Below are 19,901 nucleotides of genomic sequence, written 5' to 3' on the forward strand. Positions count from 1 at the left end.
AAAGGTTGAGAGAATCTTGGAAAATCACTGCACGTAAGCCATGATATTATGGATCTTCGATCCCTCAGGCAGTACCGCATCAAAAAGCGACATTGGTGTGTAAAGGATATCACCACATGGGCTCAGGAACACTTTAGAAAACCACTGTCAGTAACTACGGTTGGTCGCTACATCTGTAAGTGCAAGTTAAAACTCTACTACTATTTTACTGGGGCTGTATGTTTCAAAAAAGCTGTCACGAGTGGCAAAAAAGACTGAGAACGTTGAGGAATGCTCGTCAAACACTTGTTTGGAACATCCCACAGGTGAACGGACTAATTAGGAACAGGTAGGTGCCATGATTAGGTATAAAAGGAGCTTCCGTGAAATGCTTGGTCGTTCACAAACAAGGACGGGGCGAGGGTCACCACTTTGTCAAAAAATGCCTGAGAAAATTGTTGAAGAACAACATTTCTCAATTGAGGAATTTAGGGACTCACCATCTACGCTGCGTAATATCATCAAAAGGTTGAGAGAATCTTGGAAAATCACTGCACGTAAGCCATGATATTATGGATCTTCGATCCCTACGGCAGTACCGCATCAAAAAGCGACATCGGTGCGTAAAGGATATCACCACATGGGCTCAGGAACACTTCGGAAAACCACTATCAGTAACTACGGTTGGTCGCTACATCTTTAAGTTCAAGTTAGAACTCTACTACTACTCTACTGGGGCGGTATGTTTAAAAAAAGCTGGCACAAGTGGCAAAAGAGACCAGGAAAGTCGAGGGATGCTCCTCAAAGACTTATTTGGAACATTCCACGGGGGAACAGGCTAATTAGGAACAGGTAGGTGCCATGATTAGGTATAGCAGCAGCTTCCGTGAAATGCTCGGTCGTTGGCAAACAAGGACGGGGCGAGGGTCACCACTTTGTCAAAAAATGCCTGAGAAAATTGTTTAAGAACAACATTTCTCAATTGAGGAATTTAGGGACTCACCATCTACGCTGAGTAATTTCATCTAAAGGTTTAGTGAATCTGGAAAAATCATATTATGGATCTTCGTTCCCTACGGCAGTACCGAATCAAAAAGCGACATCGGTGTGTAAAGGATATCACCACATGGGCTCAGGAACACTTCAGAAAACCACTGTCAGTAACTACAGTTGGTCGCTACATCTGTAAGTGCAAGTTAAAACTCTACTACTATTTTACTGGGGCGGTATGTTTTAAAAAAAAGCTGGCACAAGTGGCAAAAAAGACTGAGAGAGTTGAGGAATACTCGTCAAACACTTGTTTGGAACATCCCACAGGTGAACAGGCTAATTGGGAACAGGTGGGTGTGCCATGATTAGGTATAGCAGCAGCTTCCGTGAAATGCTTGGTCGTTCGCAAACAAGGACGGGGGTCACCACTTTGTCAATTTGTCAAATTGTTTAAGAACAACATTTCTCCACCAGCTATTGCAAGAAATTAAGGGATTTCACCATCTACGCTCCGTAGAATCTGTACAAATCACTGCACGAAAGCTATGATATTACGGATCTTCGATCCCTCAGGCAGCACCGCGTCAAAAAGCAACATCAATGTGTAAAGGATATCACCACATGTGCTCAGGAACACTTCAGAAAACCAATGTCAGTAACTACAGTTGCTCGCTACGTCTGTAAGTGCGAGTTAAAACTGTACTACGCAAAGCCACAGCCATTTATCAACAACACCCGCTGGCTTTGCTGGGCCCGAGCTCATCTAATTTTGGAAACTGTCGACAAAGGGGAAAAGAACCATCCGGACTGTTCTAGCGTCAAAGTGTGAATGGCAGCATGTGTGATGGTATAGGGGTGTATTATTGCCCAAGGCATGTGTAAGGCACCATTAATGCTGAATGTCATGATCCGTGGTCCGGATTGTGTTTTTGTTATTTTCTGTTAGTTTTGGATGCTTTTAGTTCCTGTTTTGAGTTTGGTTTGGTTGCCACGACCGCTTATTGTTCTCACCTGCCTCTGGTTTTGGGGACGCTCACCTGTGTCTAACCAGAGGCACCACTTAAGCCTGCCTTTGCCAGTCAGTCGGCCTGGCGTCATTGTTGGCTTCACAATGTGTCCACGTAAGTTTTGTCTGTTCATGCCACAGCTTGTGAGCGTTCCACGTCGCTAGCCCATGCTAAGTGTTAGCTTCTATATTTGCCGCGCTAAGTTTTTGTTTTCCAGCTCTTGACATTTAGGAAGCAAATGTGTGCAGCTATTTATAAAACCTGCAAACTTTCAATTAGGGTGGGATGGCTTTATCTGCTCACCACTTAATCTTTTTGACACAGCACAGCTTTTATATACTGACTTTTATGGTGGGATTGTGCATATATATATATATATATATATATATATATATATATATATATATATATATATATATATATATATATATACATATACACATATATATATACAGTTTTAACTCACACTTACGGACGTAGCGAGCAACTGTAGTTACTGACATTGGTTTCCTGAAGTGTTCCTTAGCCCATGTGGTGATATCCTTTACACATTGATGTCGCTTTTTGACGCGGTACTGCCTGAGGGATCGAAGATCCGTAATATCATAGCTTTCGTGCAGTGATTTTTACAGATTCTACGGAGCGTAGATGGTGAAATCCCTTAATTCCTTGCAATAGCTGGTGGTTGAAATGTTGTTCTTAAACAATTTGACGAATTGACAAAGTGGTGACCCCCGTCCTTGTTTGCGAACGACCAAGCATTTCACGGAAGCTGCTGCTATACCTAATCATGGCACCTACCTGTTCCTAATTAGCCTGTTCACCTGTGGAATGTTCCAAATAAGTCTTTGACGAGCATTCCTCAACTTTCCCGGTCTTTTTTGCCACTTGTGCCAGCTTTTTTTAAACATACCGCCCCAGTGGAGTAGTTGTAGGGTTCTAACTTGAACTTAAAGATGTAGCGACCAATTGTAGTTACTGACAGTGGTTTTCTGAAGTGTTCCTGAGCCCATGTGGTGATACCATTTACACACCGATGTCGCTTTTTGATGCGGTACTGCCTGAGGGATCAAAGATCCATAATATCATGGCTTACGTTTAGTGATTTCTCCAGATTCTCTAATCCTTTTGATGAAATTACACAGCATGGATGGTGAGTCCCTAAATTCCTCAACTGAGAAATGTTGTTCTTAAACAATTTTCTCAGACATTTGTTGACAAAGTGGTGACCCTCGCCCCGTCCTTGTTTGTGAACGACCAAGAATTTCACGGAAGTTCCTTTTATACCCAATCATGGCACACCCACCTGTTCCCAATTAGCCTGTTCACATGTGGGATGTTCCATATAAGTGTTTGACGAGCATTCCTCAACTTTGTCCCGGTCTTTTTTGCCACTTGTGCCAGCTTTTTTTTAAAACATACCGCCCCAGTGAAATAGTAGTAGAGTTTTAACTTGCACTTACAGATGTAGCAACCAACCGTAGTTACTGACAGTGGTTTTCTGAAGTGTTCCTGAGCCCATGTGGTCATATCCTTTACACACTGATGTCGCTTTTATACATATATATATATACATATATATATATACATATATATATATAGGAAATGACTGATTATAAAGCGCTACTTTTTCCCTACGCTTTGTACACTGCGGCTTAAAGAACAGTGCCCTTATGCATACAGTTAAAATAAAATGATAACAAAGACAATAAAAAGGTGTGTCAATGTTTGTGCTATGGCGCTATCTTTTATCGGTTTAGAGCTTTGAACCGTACTTTTCCGTCTTCCAGTTGTCCATAGCGTTTCTACTTCGTCATTCCAAGCAAAGTTTATAGGTTTTACAATATGATTTAAAAACAATCTTGCTGACTAAACTATCCTGTGTGTGATGTCTGTTATCGTAATATAGCTAATATGCTAACAGGTTTACGGGTGTCTGTGTTAGTCTTGTTAACTTACAACGGTTGTTTCAGTTACGCAAATCCCAAAGTAAATTCACCAAAACGTCGCCGTGGAGTTAGTGAGTCTGTTCAGCTGATTGGAGAGCTAGCTTTGGCAGCTGGTGGGTCCAGGGCCAGGACTTCTGTTTTGTCTGATCGGCCGTTTTACTGCTGCGTTACAGACACCATTTGGGAAAAAATACGGTACGTAAATAAACTTGTATTAAATATTTTTACGCTTATTTCACAACAAATATTTGCAGCTTATAGTCGAGTGCAGCTATTTTTCTTCTAGAGTCCCAAAAAACAAGTAAACTATAACTACCGTATTTCCTTGAATTGCCGCCGGGTATATAGTATGTGCCTGCCTAGAAACTCGTTTCGCAAAATAATTAGCGCATGCTTATTAGCATTACCGCCGGCTCAGGATTAACGCCGGGTCAAACCCGTTTCGCAAAATATTATTTTTTATTAGCACATGTCTGGAATTTCCACCGGGTCAAACTCGTCACGTCACAAGTGACACTTCACCTGTCGTCATTTTCAAAATAAAAGAGGCTGATTTCAGCCATTTGAAATCGCATAAAGGGAAGAAGATTAAGAGCTATTCAGTAGGATTTAAGGTCCAAGCTATTGAATATGCTAAAAAGAACAGTGAGCAGCTATGTTTTATTCATATACCGTAGCTGCGTGTGTCAAATATGAGTCATTACTTCACTACCTGGCTAGTGGACCTTCTTGCGACTACCCGGCTGCGGAAGAAGTGACAACAAGCAGCAAGAGTGAACAGCGATCGTTTATTGTTTTCCTCTCGCTTGCACTTTTAACATGGAGGATTACATATCTAAAATAAAACAGTAATCTAAACTGGACTTTCAATCGAAGCAGGAGGTAATAAAGGAAGATCTCCATCGAGACAGAGAGACTTTTAAAACTGAAGAAAGATAAGGAAGACTTCTATAAACAAGTTATCGACGCTTTTGATCAGAAGGAGCTGCGCATGGACTTCATTTATAGACCATAATAACGTCCTTTTTATTAAACCTGCTTTTCATGATGGTATCCTTACATCACACTCAAATTTTTAAGCGCAGGCCTTTGGTAAGTGCCGGAGTGAGAAGAGGTTTTAAAATAATTAGCGCCCCGGCGGCAATTCAAGGAAATACGGTACTCTAATCCCAACGAGGTGAGCCGTGTAACAAAGACTTAAAAGTGAGACCTGGCAAAGCCGACTCCTCTGCTGGCTCCACTGGAGTCCCTCAGGATGCGAGTAGAGATGACCTGGCCGAAGTGCTTCAGCATGTTCTCCAGCTCCTGCTCATCCATGGACAGCGGCAGGTTGGAGATGTACAAGTTGGTCGGGTCCTGCTCTTGTTGCTGGGGGGAAGCGGAGAGAGTGACAACTGTCATTTCAAAACGACAACAAAGTGGTCTAGGCTTCGCTCTGGCCGCAGGATTGTCACGAGCATGAAGGCTTATTGAGTGGCACGCCTTCCCCGGAGGCCCATTTCTCTTCTCACGCGTCCGCACAAAGGTGAGATTATATTAATATTCATAGCATCCGGCGCCAGACAGTCGCCACGGCGACGGGCCGGCAGAAACCTCAACATTTCACTCTTCAAACAAAGAAGGAGGCGAAGAAAAGACCCAATAAACTGGTTAGGCGAGACGAGAGGGGCGGAGTCCCGGCATCTCGCTGCTTCGCTCGTGTCAAAACTGCACGACGTTTGGATCCCTCTCTGCCGAGAAAGCGAGATGCCTCTTCAGCACGTACGCCGCCTCATTTGCATCTTTAATTAGCCTAATTGGGACGAGGGCGGATTGACATTCCCAGCGTGTCCACGCCAAGTCGCAGGTGTCACCTGACAGTCTTCAGCTCTTATTCCACCTTTCTACTGTGCTAAACATATATATATATATATATATATATATATATATATATATATATATATATATATATATATATATATATATATATATATATATATATATATATATATATATTAGGGGTGGGCAAATTAATGCGTTAATTACGCGTTAACTCATAGATCTATTAACGACGACAATTATTTTATCGCACATTTGCGTATGTTGTTTACATGTTTTTATTTTGTTAACGCCTTTTCTTAACAAGATGGCATCTCCCGGATGTACTTCGGCGTCGAGGGGCTCTTGGTAAAGATGGAACATTTGGCAAAAATACCGGACAATTCTGCAAATTTCATGGCCGGCTTAAAGCGTGGTCACTCCGGGATCACTTACGACCGCCGGACAATTCTGGATGTGGATAGATCGGGCCGTTTTGGACTGTTTTGGACTTTATGAATAATGCAGACGAGGCGTGTTGGCTGAGTTCTTAACGTTTACTTTCAGAGCGTGCATATCACAACACACAACCTATACCGGGCTACCGCGCATGCTCGTCACTCCTGTTGCATGCTGGGTAGGGTAGTTCTTTTTTCCCCTGGCTCATAACATCACAATATAGTACCATGTATATGATGCGTTCAGTTTATCAAAGCACCAAGCAAACCCATCATATCAATTCCTAAATATGGTCATAATTATTTTAAGTGCACTACGCAGAATAAACACAACATTATTAATATTGCTACTACGGATAATTTGATCAAAAATTCCCTAAAACAGCCCACTACCTATAATATAGGTTTTTTAAACATAAGATCCCTGATAAAAAAAATTTTTCTGCTGTTACCCCAGAAATTGCCTGTTCGGATGTTATGATTGTGGCTCAGAGATTTGTATGTAGATTATATTTATTTTCCATAACAAACAGGATAACTTAAATACCCTGGCAGTGGCAATAAGCTTAAATGTTTGTGTTTACATTTTTGGAGCTGATTTTCATAAAATATGCTATTTAACTGCTACTGTTTAACAAGGACTGATTTAAATTGTGTTTGCACAACAAATGTTTTGGCGCTTTTGTTCATGTGGGGGAATATTCCAATAAAGGTGCACTACACACTACTTTTGAATTCATTATTGGGCTTTGCGTATACAATGCAGTTAATCGCGATTAATCGGAGAAATAGTGCGATTAACTTCGATTAACCATCCATTTTCTACCGCTTATTCCCTTTTTGGGGTCGCGGGGGGCGCTGGCGCCTATCTCAGCTACAATCGGGCGGAAGGCGGGGTAACCGTTGCCCAGCCCTAATATATATATATATATATATATATATATATATATATATATATATATATATATATATATATATATATATATATATATATATATATATATATATATATATATATATATATATATATATATATATATATATATATATATATATATATATATATATATATGTACACATATATATATATATATATATATATATATATATATATATATATATATATATATATATACACACACACATATATATATACACACATATATATATATATATATGTATGTGGATGAAGTACTGGCTGTCCAGAGTCGAGACCCAGGATGGACCGCTCGTCGGGACCCAGGCTGGACCGCTCGCCTGTATCGATTGGGGACATCTCTACACTGCTGATCCGCCTCCGCTTGAGATGGTTTCCTGTGGACGGGACTCTCGCTGCTGACTTGGATCCGCTTTGGACTGAACTCTCGCGGCTGTGTTGGAGCCACTATGGATTGAACTTTCACAGTATCATGTTAGACCCGCTCGACATCCATTGCTTTCGGTCCCCTAGAAGGGTGGGGGGGGGGGGGGGGGGTTGCCCACATCTGAGGTCCTCTCCAAGGTTTCTCATAGTCAGCATTGTCACTGGCGTCCCACTGGATGTGAATTCTCCCTGCCCACTGGGTGTGAGTTTTCCTTGCCCTTTTGTGGGTTCTTCCGAGGATGTTGTAGTCGTAATGATTTGTGCAGTCCTTTGAGACATTTGTGATTTGGGGCTATATAAATAAACATTGATTGATGATTGAAGAACACCACACCTACTGTGAAGCATGGGGGTGGAAACATCATGCTTTGGGGCTGTTTTTCTGCTAAGGGGACAGGACGATTGATCCGTGTTAAGGAAAGAATGAATGTGGCCATGTATCCTGAGATTTGGAGCCAAAACCTCCTTCCATCAGTGAGAGCTTTGAATGCTTGACCAAATACTTATTTTCCACCATCATTTACAAATAAATTCTTTAAAATTCCTACAATGTGAATTCCTGTCTCTCACAGTTGAAGTGTACCTTTGATGAAAATTACAGACCTCTGTCATCATTTTAAGTGAGAGAACTTGCACAATCGCTGGCTGACTAAATACTTTTTTTGCTCCACTGTGTATATATAAAAAAGCTTGGTCAAAAAGGGTCTCCTCCACACACCGACACTCAACTCTCACCTTTGCCATCTGAGCTTGAACCCCGCTGCTCTTGAGGGCGTTCACGGCTTTCTGGGCTGCAGCCGGACTATCAAAGTCCACGAAGCCATAACCTGAGTAGACAAAGAGGAGAGCAGAACAACACTAGTTCGTTAGTGTGTGCCGACAATGTCCGTGTAGATACTGTACATATACATGTGTGTGGCAGAATGTTGACAACCAAAAAAAAAAAAAGGGCTGAGGATGCAGATACCAGAGCGATGCTACTTGCTGAGGTCAGCTCTTTGTTGTGTGTAGTGACGGGAGTGAAGCCATAGTCCCAGGGCTTCTACGAGGGCTATTTTTAGCACTTTTAAAGGGGAACATTATCACCAAACCTATGTAAGCGTCAATATATACCTTGATGGTGCAGAAAAAAGACCATATATTTTTTTAACCGATTTCCGAACTCTAAATGGGTGAATTTTGGCGAATTAAACGCCTTTCTGTTTATTGCTCTGGTGGCGATGACGTCAGAACGTGACGTCGCTGAGGTAATACAGTCGCCATTTTCATTTTCAACACATTACAAACACCGGGTCTCAGCTCTGTTATTTTCCGTTTTTTTCAACTATTTTTTGGAACTTTGGAGACATCATGCCTCGTGGGTGTGTTGTCGGAGGGTGTAACAACACTAACAGGGAGGGATTCAAGTTGCACCACCGGCCCGAAGATGCGAAAGTGTCTGCCGCCAGACCCCCATTGAATGTGCCTACCGCCAGACCCCCATTGAATGTGCCAAAGAGTCTCCACATTTTACCGGCGATGACAGACATGGCACAGAGATGTATGGATAACCTGCGGATGCATTTGCAACAATAAATTCAACAAAATCACAAAGGTGAGTTTTGTTGATGTTGACTAATGTGCTAATCAGACATATTTGGTTGCGGCGTGACTGCCAGCTAATCGATGCTAACATGCTATTTACCGGCGGTGCTAAAGCAGACATGGCATAGAGATGTATGGATAACCTGCAGATGCATTTGCAACAATAAATTCAACGAAATCACAAAGGTGAGTTTTGTTGATGTTGACTGATGTGCTAATCAGACATATTTGGTTGCGGCGTGACTGCCAGCTAATCGATGCTAACATGCTATTTACCGGCGGTGCTAAAGCAGACATGGCACAGAGATGTATGGATAACCTGCAGATGCATTTGCAACGATTAAGTCAACGAATTCACAAAGGTGAGTTTTGTTGATGTTGACTGATGTGCTAATCAGACATATTTGGTTGCGGCGTGACTGCCAGCTAATCGATGCTAATATGCTACGCTAATCGATGCTAACATGCTAGGCTAATCGATGATAACATGCTATTTACCGGCGGTGCTAAAGCAGACATGGCACAGAGATTTATGGATAACCTGCAGATGCATTTGCAACAATAAAGTCAACGAAATCACAAAGGTGACTTTTGTTGATGTTGACTGCCAGCTAATCGATGCTAACATGCTACGCTAATCAATGCTAACATGCTATTTACCGGCTGTGCTAAAGCAGCCATGGCACAGAGATGTATGGATAACCTGCAGATGCATTTGCAACGATAAATTCAACGAAATCACAAAGGTGAGTTTTGTTGACGTTGACTAATGTGCTAATCAGACATATTTGGTTGCGGCGTGACTGCCAGCTAATCGATGCTAATATGCTACGCTAATCGATGCTAACATGCTAGGCTAATCGATGATAACATGCTATTTACCGGTGGTGCTAAAGCAGACATGGCACAGAGATGTATGGATAACCTGCAGATGCATTTGCAACAATAAAGTCAACGAAATCACAAAGGTGACTTTTGTTGATGTTGACTAATGTGCTAATCAGACATATTTGGTTGCGGCGTGACTGCCAGCTAATCGATGCTAACATGCTATGCTACTCAATGCTAACATACTATTTACCGGCGGTGCTAAAGCAGACATGGCACAGAGATGTATGGATAACCTGTAGATGCATTTGCAACGATTAAGTCAACGAATTCACAAAGGTGAGTTTTGTTGATGTTGACTGCCAGCTAATCGATGCTAACATGCTATGCTAATCGATGCTAACATGCTATTTACCGGCGGTGCTAAAGCAGACATGGCACAGAGATGTATGGATAACCTGCAGATGCATTTGCAACGATTAAGTCAACAAATTCACAAAGGTGAGTTTTGTTGATGTTGACTGCCAGCTAATCGATGCAAACATGCTACGCTAATCGATGCTAACATGCTATTTACGGGCTGTGCTAAAGCAGACATGGCACAGAGATGTATGGATAACCTCCAGATGCATTTGCAACGATTAAGTCAACAAATTCACAAAGGTGAGTTTTGTTGATGTTGACTGCCAGCTAATCGATGCAAACATGCTACGCTAATCGATGCTAACATGCTATTTACGGGCTGTGCTAAAGCAGACATGGCACAGAGATGTATAGATAACCTCCAGATGCATTTGCAACAATAAATTCAACGAAATCACAAAGGTGAGTTTTGTTGATGTTGACTAATGTGCTAATCAGACATATTCGGTTGCGGCGTGACTGCCAGCTAATCGATGCTAACATGCTATGCTAATCGATGCTAACATGCTATTTACAGGCGGTGCTAAAGCAGACATGGCACAGAGATGTATGGATAACCTGCAGATGCATTTGCAACAATAAATTCAACGAAATCACAAAGGTGAGTTTTGTTGATGTTGACTGCCAGCTAATCGATGCTAACATGCTTCGCTAATCGATGCTAACATGCTATTTACCGGCGGTGCTAAAGCAGACATGGCACAGAGATGTATGGATAGCCTGCAGATATATTTGCAACAATTAAGTCAACGATTTCACAAAGGTGAGTTTTGTTGATGTTGACTGCCAGCTAATCGATGCTAACATGCTACGCTAATCGATACTAACATGCTATTTACTGGCTGTGCTAAAGCAGACATGGCACAGAGATGTATGGATAACCTGCAGATGCATTTGCAACAATAAATTCAACGAAATCACAAAGGTGAGTTTTGTTGACGTTGACTAATGTGCTAATCAGACATATTTGGTTGCGGCGTGACTGCCAGCTAATCGATGCTAACATGCTATTTACCGGCGGTGCTAAAGCAGACATGGCACAGAGATGTATGGATAACCTGCAGATGCATTTGCAACGATTAAGTCAACAAATTCACAAAGGTGAGTTTTGTTGATGTTGACTGCCAGCTAATTGATGCTAACATGCTACGCTAATCGATGCTAACATGCTATTTACTGGCTGTGCTGAAGCAGACATGGCACAGAGATGTATGGATAACCTGCAGATGCATTTGCAACGATAAATTCAACAAAATCACAAAGGTGAGTTTTGTTGACGTTGACTAATGTGCTAATCAGACATATTTGGTTGCGGCGTGACTGCCAGCTAATCGATGCTAACATGCTACGCTAATCGATGCTAACATGCTATTTACCGGCGGTGCTAAAGCAGACATGGCACAGAGATGTATGGATAACCTGCAGATGCATTTGCAACGATTAAGTCAACGAATTCACAAAGGTGAGTTTTGTTGATGTAGACTGCCAGCTAATCGATGCTAACATGCTACGCTAATCGATACTAACATGCTATTTACCGGATGTGCTAGAGCAGACATGGCACAGAGATGTATGGATAACCTGCAGATGCATTTGCAGCTATATTACGTTTACTTGCACCCACATTTAATGCGAAACAAACACTTACCAATCGAAGGATTTAAGTTTCTCCAGTGTCACAAGATGCGAAAGTCCTGATCGTTTGGTCCGCACATTTTACAGGCGATGCTAACGCAGCTATTCGGCCATGCTATGGCTATGAATAGCGTCAATAGCTATTCGCTCAATAGCTTCAGTTTATTCTTCAATACTTTAATACTCCAACCATCCGTTTCAATACATGCGTAATAATGTTAGATCGCTTAAGCCGCTGAAATCCGAGTCTGAATCCGAGCTAATGTCGCTATATCTTGCTGTGGTTTTCGCCGTTGTTTGTTTACATTGGCAGCACTGTGTGACGTCGCAGGGAAATGGATAGTCGCATCGCAAATAGCGAAAATTAAGCACTTAAAAGCTTTTTTTAGGGATATTCGGGGACCAGTGAAATTTTGAAAAAAATTTCAAAAAATACAACAAGCCACTGGGAACTGATTTTTATTGTTTTCAACCCTTTTGAAATTGTGATAATGTTCCCCTTTAACTAAATAAAGGTGACTATGTCAGTGCTGTATAAGCTGAAAAGTCATTTAGCATCTGTGCGCCCTAATATCTTGAAATATGACTGGAGTGTCGTTTTATTTTTTTAACGCGTGCCCTTTCGAAGACAAGGTGAACTCCAGGGTTCCGACCCCGCGAGAAGACATGGTAGCTCTAAAGCAGGTGTGCCCGCTACATGCATGGCGAGCTACGGGTGGGTGCATGGCGGAGGGTGTGTCAGTCCATCGCCAGGCAGGCATTAAAAACATGGACCTAAAAATGAGCGATCATCAATCTTCACCAAAACGTCATTTGTTAACATTCACAACACCCCAGGGTCTTGTAAAACAGAATAGAATAGAATAGAATAGAATGGACTTTGTTGTCATTGTATTTGCGTTAAAATGACATTAAGGACTTCACCTTAAAAAAAAAATTACACAAGAAGTAATAAAGATCAAAAATAAGAATTGAAATAAACAAACTACTATCCAATAAAAACAATAAGCAATCCTGTACAATATACAGAACAACATACAAAATACTGTACAATATACAGAACAAAACAAGAGTACCGGCGTAATAAAGTAATAGTACTTATTCATGTATGAATATACCAATATAGTACTTATTCATGTATTATTATACCAATATAGTACTTATTTATGTATTAATATACCAATATAGTACTTATTTATGTATTAATATACCAATATAGTACTTAATTATGTATTAATATACCAATATCGTACTTAATTATGTATTAATATACCAATGTAGTAGTTATTTATGTATTAATATACCAATGTAGTACTTAATTATGTATTAATTTACCAATATAGTACTTATGTATGTATCAATATACCAATGTAGTACTTAATTATGTATTAATATATCAAGATAGCACTTAATTATGTATTACTATACTAGTAAAGTACTTATTTATGTATTAATATACCAATATAGTACTTATGTATGTATTACTATACCATTATAATACTTAATTATGTATTAATATACCAATATAGTAGTATATATGTATAAATATACCAACATAGTACTTAACTATGTATTAATATACCAATATAGTACTTATTTATGTATTAATACACCAATATAGTACTTAATTATGTAATAGTATACCATTAAAATACTTATTTATGTATAAATATACCAATATAGTACTTACTTATGTATTAATAGACCAATATAGTACTTACTTATGTATTAATACACGAATGTAGTACTTATTTATCTGGAGAATTTATATCTGGAATTTATTTCAAAATCTGGAGAAAAAGTTCCAGATTTTGAAAAAAATTCCAGTAGTAGAAGAAGAAGAAGAAGAAAAAGAAAAGAAGAAGAAGTAGAAGAAGAAAAAGAGGAAGAAGAAAAAGAGGAAGAAGTCGAAGATGAAGAAGAAGAAGTCAAAGAAGTAAAAGTCAAAGAAGAAGAAGAAGAAGAAGAAATCGAGGAAGTCGAAGAAAAAGAAGAAGTCAAAGAAGTAAAAGTCAAAGAAGAAGAAGAAGAAGAAGAAGTCGAAGAAGTCAAAGAAAAAGTAGAAGAAGCCGAAGAAGAAGAAAAAGAATAAGTCAAGGAAGTTGAAAAAGAAGAATAAGAAGAAGTAGAAGTCAAAGAAGAAGTGAAAGAAGCTGAAGAAGTGAAAGAAGAAGAAATTGAAGAAGAAGAAGTTGAAGAAGAAGAAAAGAAGAAAAAGAAGTAGAAGAAGAAGAAAATGAAGTAGAAGAATAAGAAGAAAAAGAATAAGCTGAAGAAGTAGAAGACGAAGAAGTCGAAGAAGAAGTCGAAGAAGTAGAAGTAGAAGTCGAAGAAATTGAAAAAGAAGTCAAAGAAGAAGAATTAGAAGAAGTCAAAGAAGTAGAAGTAGAAGTCAAAGAAATTGAAAAAGAAGTCGAAGAAGAAGAATTAGAAGAAGAAGAAGAAGAAGTAAAAGTAGAAGTCGAAGAAATTGAAAAAGAAGTCGAAGAAGAAGAATTAGAAGAAGAAGAAGAAGAAGTAAAAGTAGAAGTCGAAGAAATTGAAAAAGAAGTCGAAGAAGAAGAATTAGAAGAAGAAGTCAAAGAAGTTGAAGAAGAAGAAGTCGAAGAAGTCATGGAAGAAGAAAAAGAAGAAGTCGAAGAAGAAGTCGAAGAAGAAGAAGAAGAAGAAGAAGAAGAAGAAGAAGTTAAATGTTGGAATGGTTTGAATGTGGAAGAGATTGAATTTCAAGGAAAACCAGAATTTGGTTTGGAACTTGGGAAAGTGTTGGTTTGAATGTCCAGGATGAGTGGAATGTGTTGATGTTGGAATGGTTTGAATTGGTTGAAAAATGTGGAAATTGTGCAACTTGGAAAAATGTCCCATTCATTTCGATTTGGAACTTCCTGGAATTTAGGAAATTTCTGGAGAAGTAGGATTTTTGGGGGAAAATAAGCATGAATATCCTAAATGAGCGGAATTAGTTGGTGTTGGAATTGTTTAAATCGGGCAAAAAATGCTAAAAGTAGTAAATGGTATTAGGGAATTTTTGGAAAATCCGGAATTTTTTGAAAATGGTAAACGTGAATGTTCTGAATGAGCTGGATTGGTTGGTGTTGGAATTGTTTAAATCGGGCAAGAAATGTTGAAGTAGTAACTTGTTGAATTCATGATGGTATTACGGAATTCCTGGAATTTCAGGAAATCCGGGAATTTTTCCAATTCAAAACGCAACTCTGTTTTTTTGTCCTAACAAAGAGGAATGTTTTGACGGTGGAACAGTTGAAGTAGGTTGAAAAATGTGGAAGGAGTAGTCGCCCAAAAAAAAGGTTGGAAATAGATCTTTGGAAAACCAGGAATTCTGGAAAATCCTGGAATTTTTTTGAACTTGGAAAAAGGGTAGTTTGAATTTCCAGAATGGTAAGAATGTGTTGAAGGTGGAATGTTGCACATTTTTGCCAGCATACTCAGGATAGACAACTTCTCACACACACCTTTGCATTTGTTAGTCGCCTTGTCCAGGATGGCCTTTGTCGATACAATCTTGCCATACCTGAGAGAGAAGCAAAAAAGCAAGGTGAGGGTCGGTAAGGAAAGGTAAGGCAGCCATGACACCGGCACACTGGTATGTCGCATAGGAATTACAAGCCCTAAAAATAAAAAATAATAATAGATGTTATTTGTAAAAGCACTTTACATTGAACAAACAACCTCAAAGTGCTACAGTGCATTTAAAAAACAAGAACGCTAGAACCACAAATAGCTTCCCCCAACAAGTGAAATAAAATGTAAAGGAGCCTTATAGCTAGAAATAGCATACATATATATATAAAAAAAAGACTATTTTAAAAAGAAGGGTTTTTAAGCCTTTTTTAAAAGCATTCACAGTCTGTGGTGCCCTCAGGTAGTCAGGGAGAGCGTTCCACAGACTGGTAACCGCGGAGCAGAAAGCCCTAATATTAATAATAATAATATTTTTAATTTGTAAAAGCACTTTACATTGAACAAACAACCTCAAAGTGCTACAGTGCATTTAAAAAACAACAAAAAGAACCCCAAATAGTTGCCCCCAACAATTCAAATAAAAAGTAGAACAGCCTTATAGCTAGAACTAGCATATGTACTGTATATCTAAAAAAAAAGGCTTTTTAAAAAAGAACAGTTTTTAAGCCTTTTTTAAAAGCATTCACAGTCTGTGGTGCCCTCAGGTAGTCAGGGAGAACATTCCACGGACTGGTAGCCGCGGAGCAGAAAGTCCTAATATTAATAATGATAATAGATTTTATTTGTAAAAGCACTTTACATTGAACAAACAACCTCAAAGTGCTACAGTGCATTTAAAAAACAACAACGCTAGAACCACAAATAGTTGCCCCTAACAAGTGAAATAAAATGTAGAAGAGCCTTATAGCTAGAACTAGCATATGTATATCTAAAAAAAAAGACTATTTAAAAAAAAGGGTTTTTAAGCCTTTTTTAAAAACATTCACAGTCTGTGGTGCCCTCAGGTAGTCAGGGAGAGCATTCCTTGAACTGGTAGCCGCGGAGCAGAAAGCCCTAATATTAATAATAATAATAGATTTTATTTGTAAAAGCACTTTACATTGAACAAACAACCTCAAAGTGCTACAGTGCATTTAAAAACAACAACGCTAGAACCCCAAATAGCTGCCCCCAACAATTAAAATAAAAACTAGAACAGCCTTATAGCTAGAACTAGCATATGTATATCTAAAATAAAAGGCTTTTTTAAAAAGAACAGTTTTTAAGCCTTTTTTAAAAGCATCCACACTCTGTGGTGCCCTCAGGTGGTCAGTGAGAGCATTCCACGGACTGGGAGCGGCGGAGCGGAAAGCCCTAATTTTAATAATAATAATAGATGTTATTTGTAAAAGCACTTTACATTGAACAAACAACCTCAAAGTGCTACAGGGCATTTAAAAAACTACAACGCTAGAACCACAAATAGCTTCCCCCAACAAGTGAAATAAAATGTAAAAGAGCCTTATAGCTAGAACTAGCATACATACATATATATTAAAAAAAAGACTATTTTAAAAAGAAGGGTTTTTAAGCCTTTTTTAAAAGCATTCACAGTCTGTGGTGCCCTCAGGTAGTCAGGGAGAGCGTTCCACAGACTGGTAGCCGCGGAGCAGAAAGCCCTAATATTAATAATAATAATATTTTTAATTTGTAAAAGCTCTTTACATTGAACAAACAACCTCAAAGTGCTACAGTGCATTTAAAAAACAACAACGCTAGAACCCCAAATAGTTGCCCCCAACAATTAAAATAAAAACTAGAACAGCCTTATAGCTAGAACTAGCATATGTATATCTAAAAAAAAAAATACTTTTTTAAAAAGAACAGTTTTTAAGCCTTTTTTAAAAGCATCCACAGTCTGTGGTGCCCTCAGGTAGTCAGGGAGAGCGTTCCACGGACTGGTAGCCGCGGAGCAGAAAGTCCTAATATTAATAATGATAATAGATTGTATTTGTAAAAGCACTTTACATTGAACAAACAACCTCAAAGTGCAACAGTGCATTTAAAAAACAACAACGCTAGAACCACAAATAGTTGCCCCTAACAAGTGAAATAAAATGTAGAAGAGCCTTATAGCTAGAACTAGCATACGTATATCTAAAAAAAAAAAAAGACTATTTTAAAAAGAAGGGTTTTTAAGCCTTTTTTAAAAGCATTCACAGTCTATGGTGCCCTCAGGTAGTCAGGGAGAGCGTTCCACGGACTGGTAGCTGCGGAGCAGAAAGCCCTAATATTAATAATAATAATATTTTTAATTTGTAAAAGCACTTTACATTGAACAAACAACCTCAAAGTGCTACAATGCATTTAAAAAACAACAACGCTAGAACCCCAAATAGGTGCCCCCAACAACTAAAATAAAAACTACAACAGCCTTATAGCTAGAACTAGCATATGTATATCTGAAAAAAAATGCTTTTTCAAAAAGAACAGTTTTTAAGCCATTTTTAAAAGCATCCACAGTCTGTGGTGCCCTCAGGTGGTCAGTGAGAGCATTCCGCGGACTGGGAGCGGCGGAGCAGAAAGCCCTCATTTTAATAATAATAATAGATTTTATTTGTAAAAGCACTATACATTGAACAAACAACCTCAAAGTGCTACAGAGCATTTAAAAAACTACAACGCTTGAACCACAAATAGCTGCCCCCGAAAAGTAAAATAAAAACTAGAACAGCGTTATAGCTAGAACTATAATACATGTATCTAAAAAAATATTATTTTAAAAAGAAGGGTTTTTAAGCCTTTTTTAAAAGCATTCACAGTCTGTGGTGCCCTCAGGTAGTCAGGGAGAGCATTCCACAGACTGGGAGCGGCGGAGCAGAAAGCCCAGTCTCCCATAGTTTGGAACTTTGTCCTCAGGGGTTGGAGGAGAATAGCCTGGAGCGGAGGTGTCATGTGGGGGATTTGTGGGTGAGCAGTTCTTTGAGGTAGAGGGGGGCATTCCCATCCCTATCATCTGTAGACCTTAGCAATGGACTCGTCGTCCATATGTTCTCGTCAAACTGTAACCTAAGCAGGCGTCTTGTTCATGGTGGCGGGGAAACTAGAGGCCAGTCCAGCTGGAAAGAGGCAGGCTACACCCTGGACAAATGGTCGGTCAGTAGTGAGGCCATTGTTGGCCCTGAGCCAGCCTGTGATCCGATACACTGCTCCGCTTACATTCCTGGTCGCGCTCCGTAGAAGATTGAACTGTTGCCACAATAGATCTGTGCATACCAGCACCTCAAACCGAGAGCAGTGGTTCTTAACCTCTTTGGAGTCACAGACATCTGAATCGAGTCCCAGGAACACAGTTCTTCATCCAATTTTTTAGATGTCATTGTCACATTCACATCCAACAGTGCATATTCAGAGCGGTAACAGCCAATCAGCAGTCCTTGAGGTGAGGGCTAATTAGCTTTTAGCGTAACGTTAGCTCATTTTGCGGTGTGTGCCAAAACCCTGTCTGTCTGAGAGAAAGACAAGCATTATTGACCTACAGTTAACAACTAAGTTATTTCACTTTACCTTTTTCTGTGTTGAAGCAGCAAAAAATGTCATGTTAAATGAAGAGTTTATGTCTCTGATAGTTGATATAATAATGTAAGTGCATCATAAAGCCTACATGAACTCCATGGTGTTCAGGGATGAATAGTCCCTCCTATTTCTATTGTACTATTTTTGCAGCTACAGTTACATTAATCATTAGTAACGGAGCAGCCTAGTTTTGAATGGCAGGGTCCCTGCTATCACATGTTGATAAAAAATATAATATTTACAAAATAAAAATCAACTACAGGCTTGCCAAATGCTGTAATAAATTAAGCATGATGAGTTGAGCATGTCAGCATGTGGCCCCACTAATGTTTTTTCAAACGCTTACTGTAAACGCTTATAAGTCATTCATTTGACTTAGTCATTATTTTGACTTAGCAAATATTGACTTACTTATGTCATTATTTTGTCTTAGTAAGTCAATATTTACGAAGTCTTAGTAAGTCAATATTTACTTAGTCAAAATAATGACATAAGTAAGTCAATATTTACTAAGTCAAAATAATGACTAAGTCAAAATAATGACTAAGTCAAATGAATGACTTATAAGCGTTTGAAATAAGCGTTTGAAAAAAAGTTAGTGGGGCAACATGCTGACATGCTCAACTCATCATGCTTAATTTATTACAGCATTTGGCAAGCCTGTAGTTGATTTTTATTTTGTAAATATTATATTTTTATCAACATGTGATAGCAGGGACCCTGCCATTCAAAACTAGGCTGCTCCGTTACTAATGATTCATGTAACTATAGCTGCAAAAATAGTACAATAGAAATAGGAGGGACTATTCATCCCTGAACACCATGGAGCTCATGTAGGCTTAATGATGCA

General features: G+C 39.2%; 1 protein-coding gene across 4 annotated transcripts in view; it reads right to left on the bottom strand.

Moving 5' to 3' along the window:
* Window positions 1–19,901, bottom strand: part of LOC133538357 (RNA-binding motif, single-stranded-interacting protein 1-like) — an 80,141-nt gene that overhangs the window by 34,261 nt on the left and 25,979 nt on the right. For all 4 annotated transcript variants that reach the window (XR_009802972.1, XR_009802973.1, XM_061879929.1 and 1 more), the window contains exons 3-5: window positions 15,487–15,545; window positions 8,279–8,370; window positions 5,136–5,293 (exon numbers count right to left, since the gene is read on the bottom strand). Coding sequence is in view for 2 of the 4 variants with exons in the window: in XM_061879929.1 (XP_061735913.1) it covers window positions 5,136–5,293; window positions 8,279–8,370; window positions 15,487–15,545 (309 nt within the window). In the remaining 2 variants the exon portion in view is untranslated. The remainder of the gene's footprint in view (window positions 1–5,135; window positions 5,294–8,278; window positions 8,371–15,486; window positions 15,546–19,901) is intronic.

The sequence above is a fragment of the Nerophis ophidion genome, linkage group LG19 (genome assembly GCF_033978795.1).
Source record: "Nerophis ophidion isolate RoL-2023_Sa linkage group LG19, RoL_Noph_v1.0, whole genome shotgun sequence".
In the NCBI taxonomy this organism is placed as follows: Eukaryota; Metazoa; Chordata; class Actinopteri; order Syngnathiformes; family Syngnathidae; genus Nerophis; species Nerophis ophidion.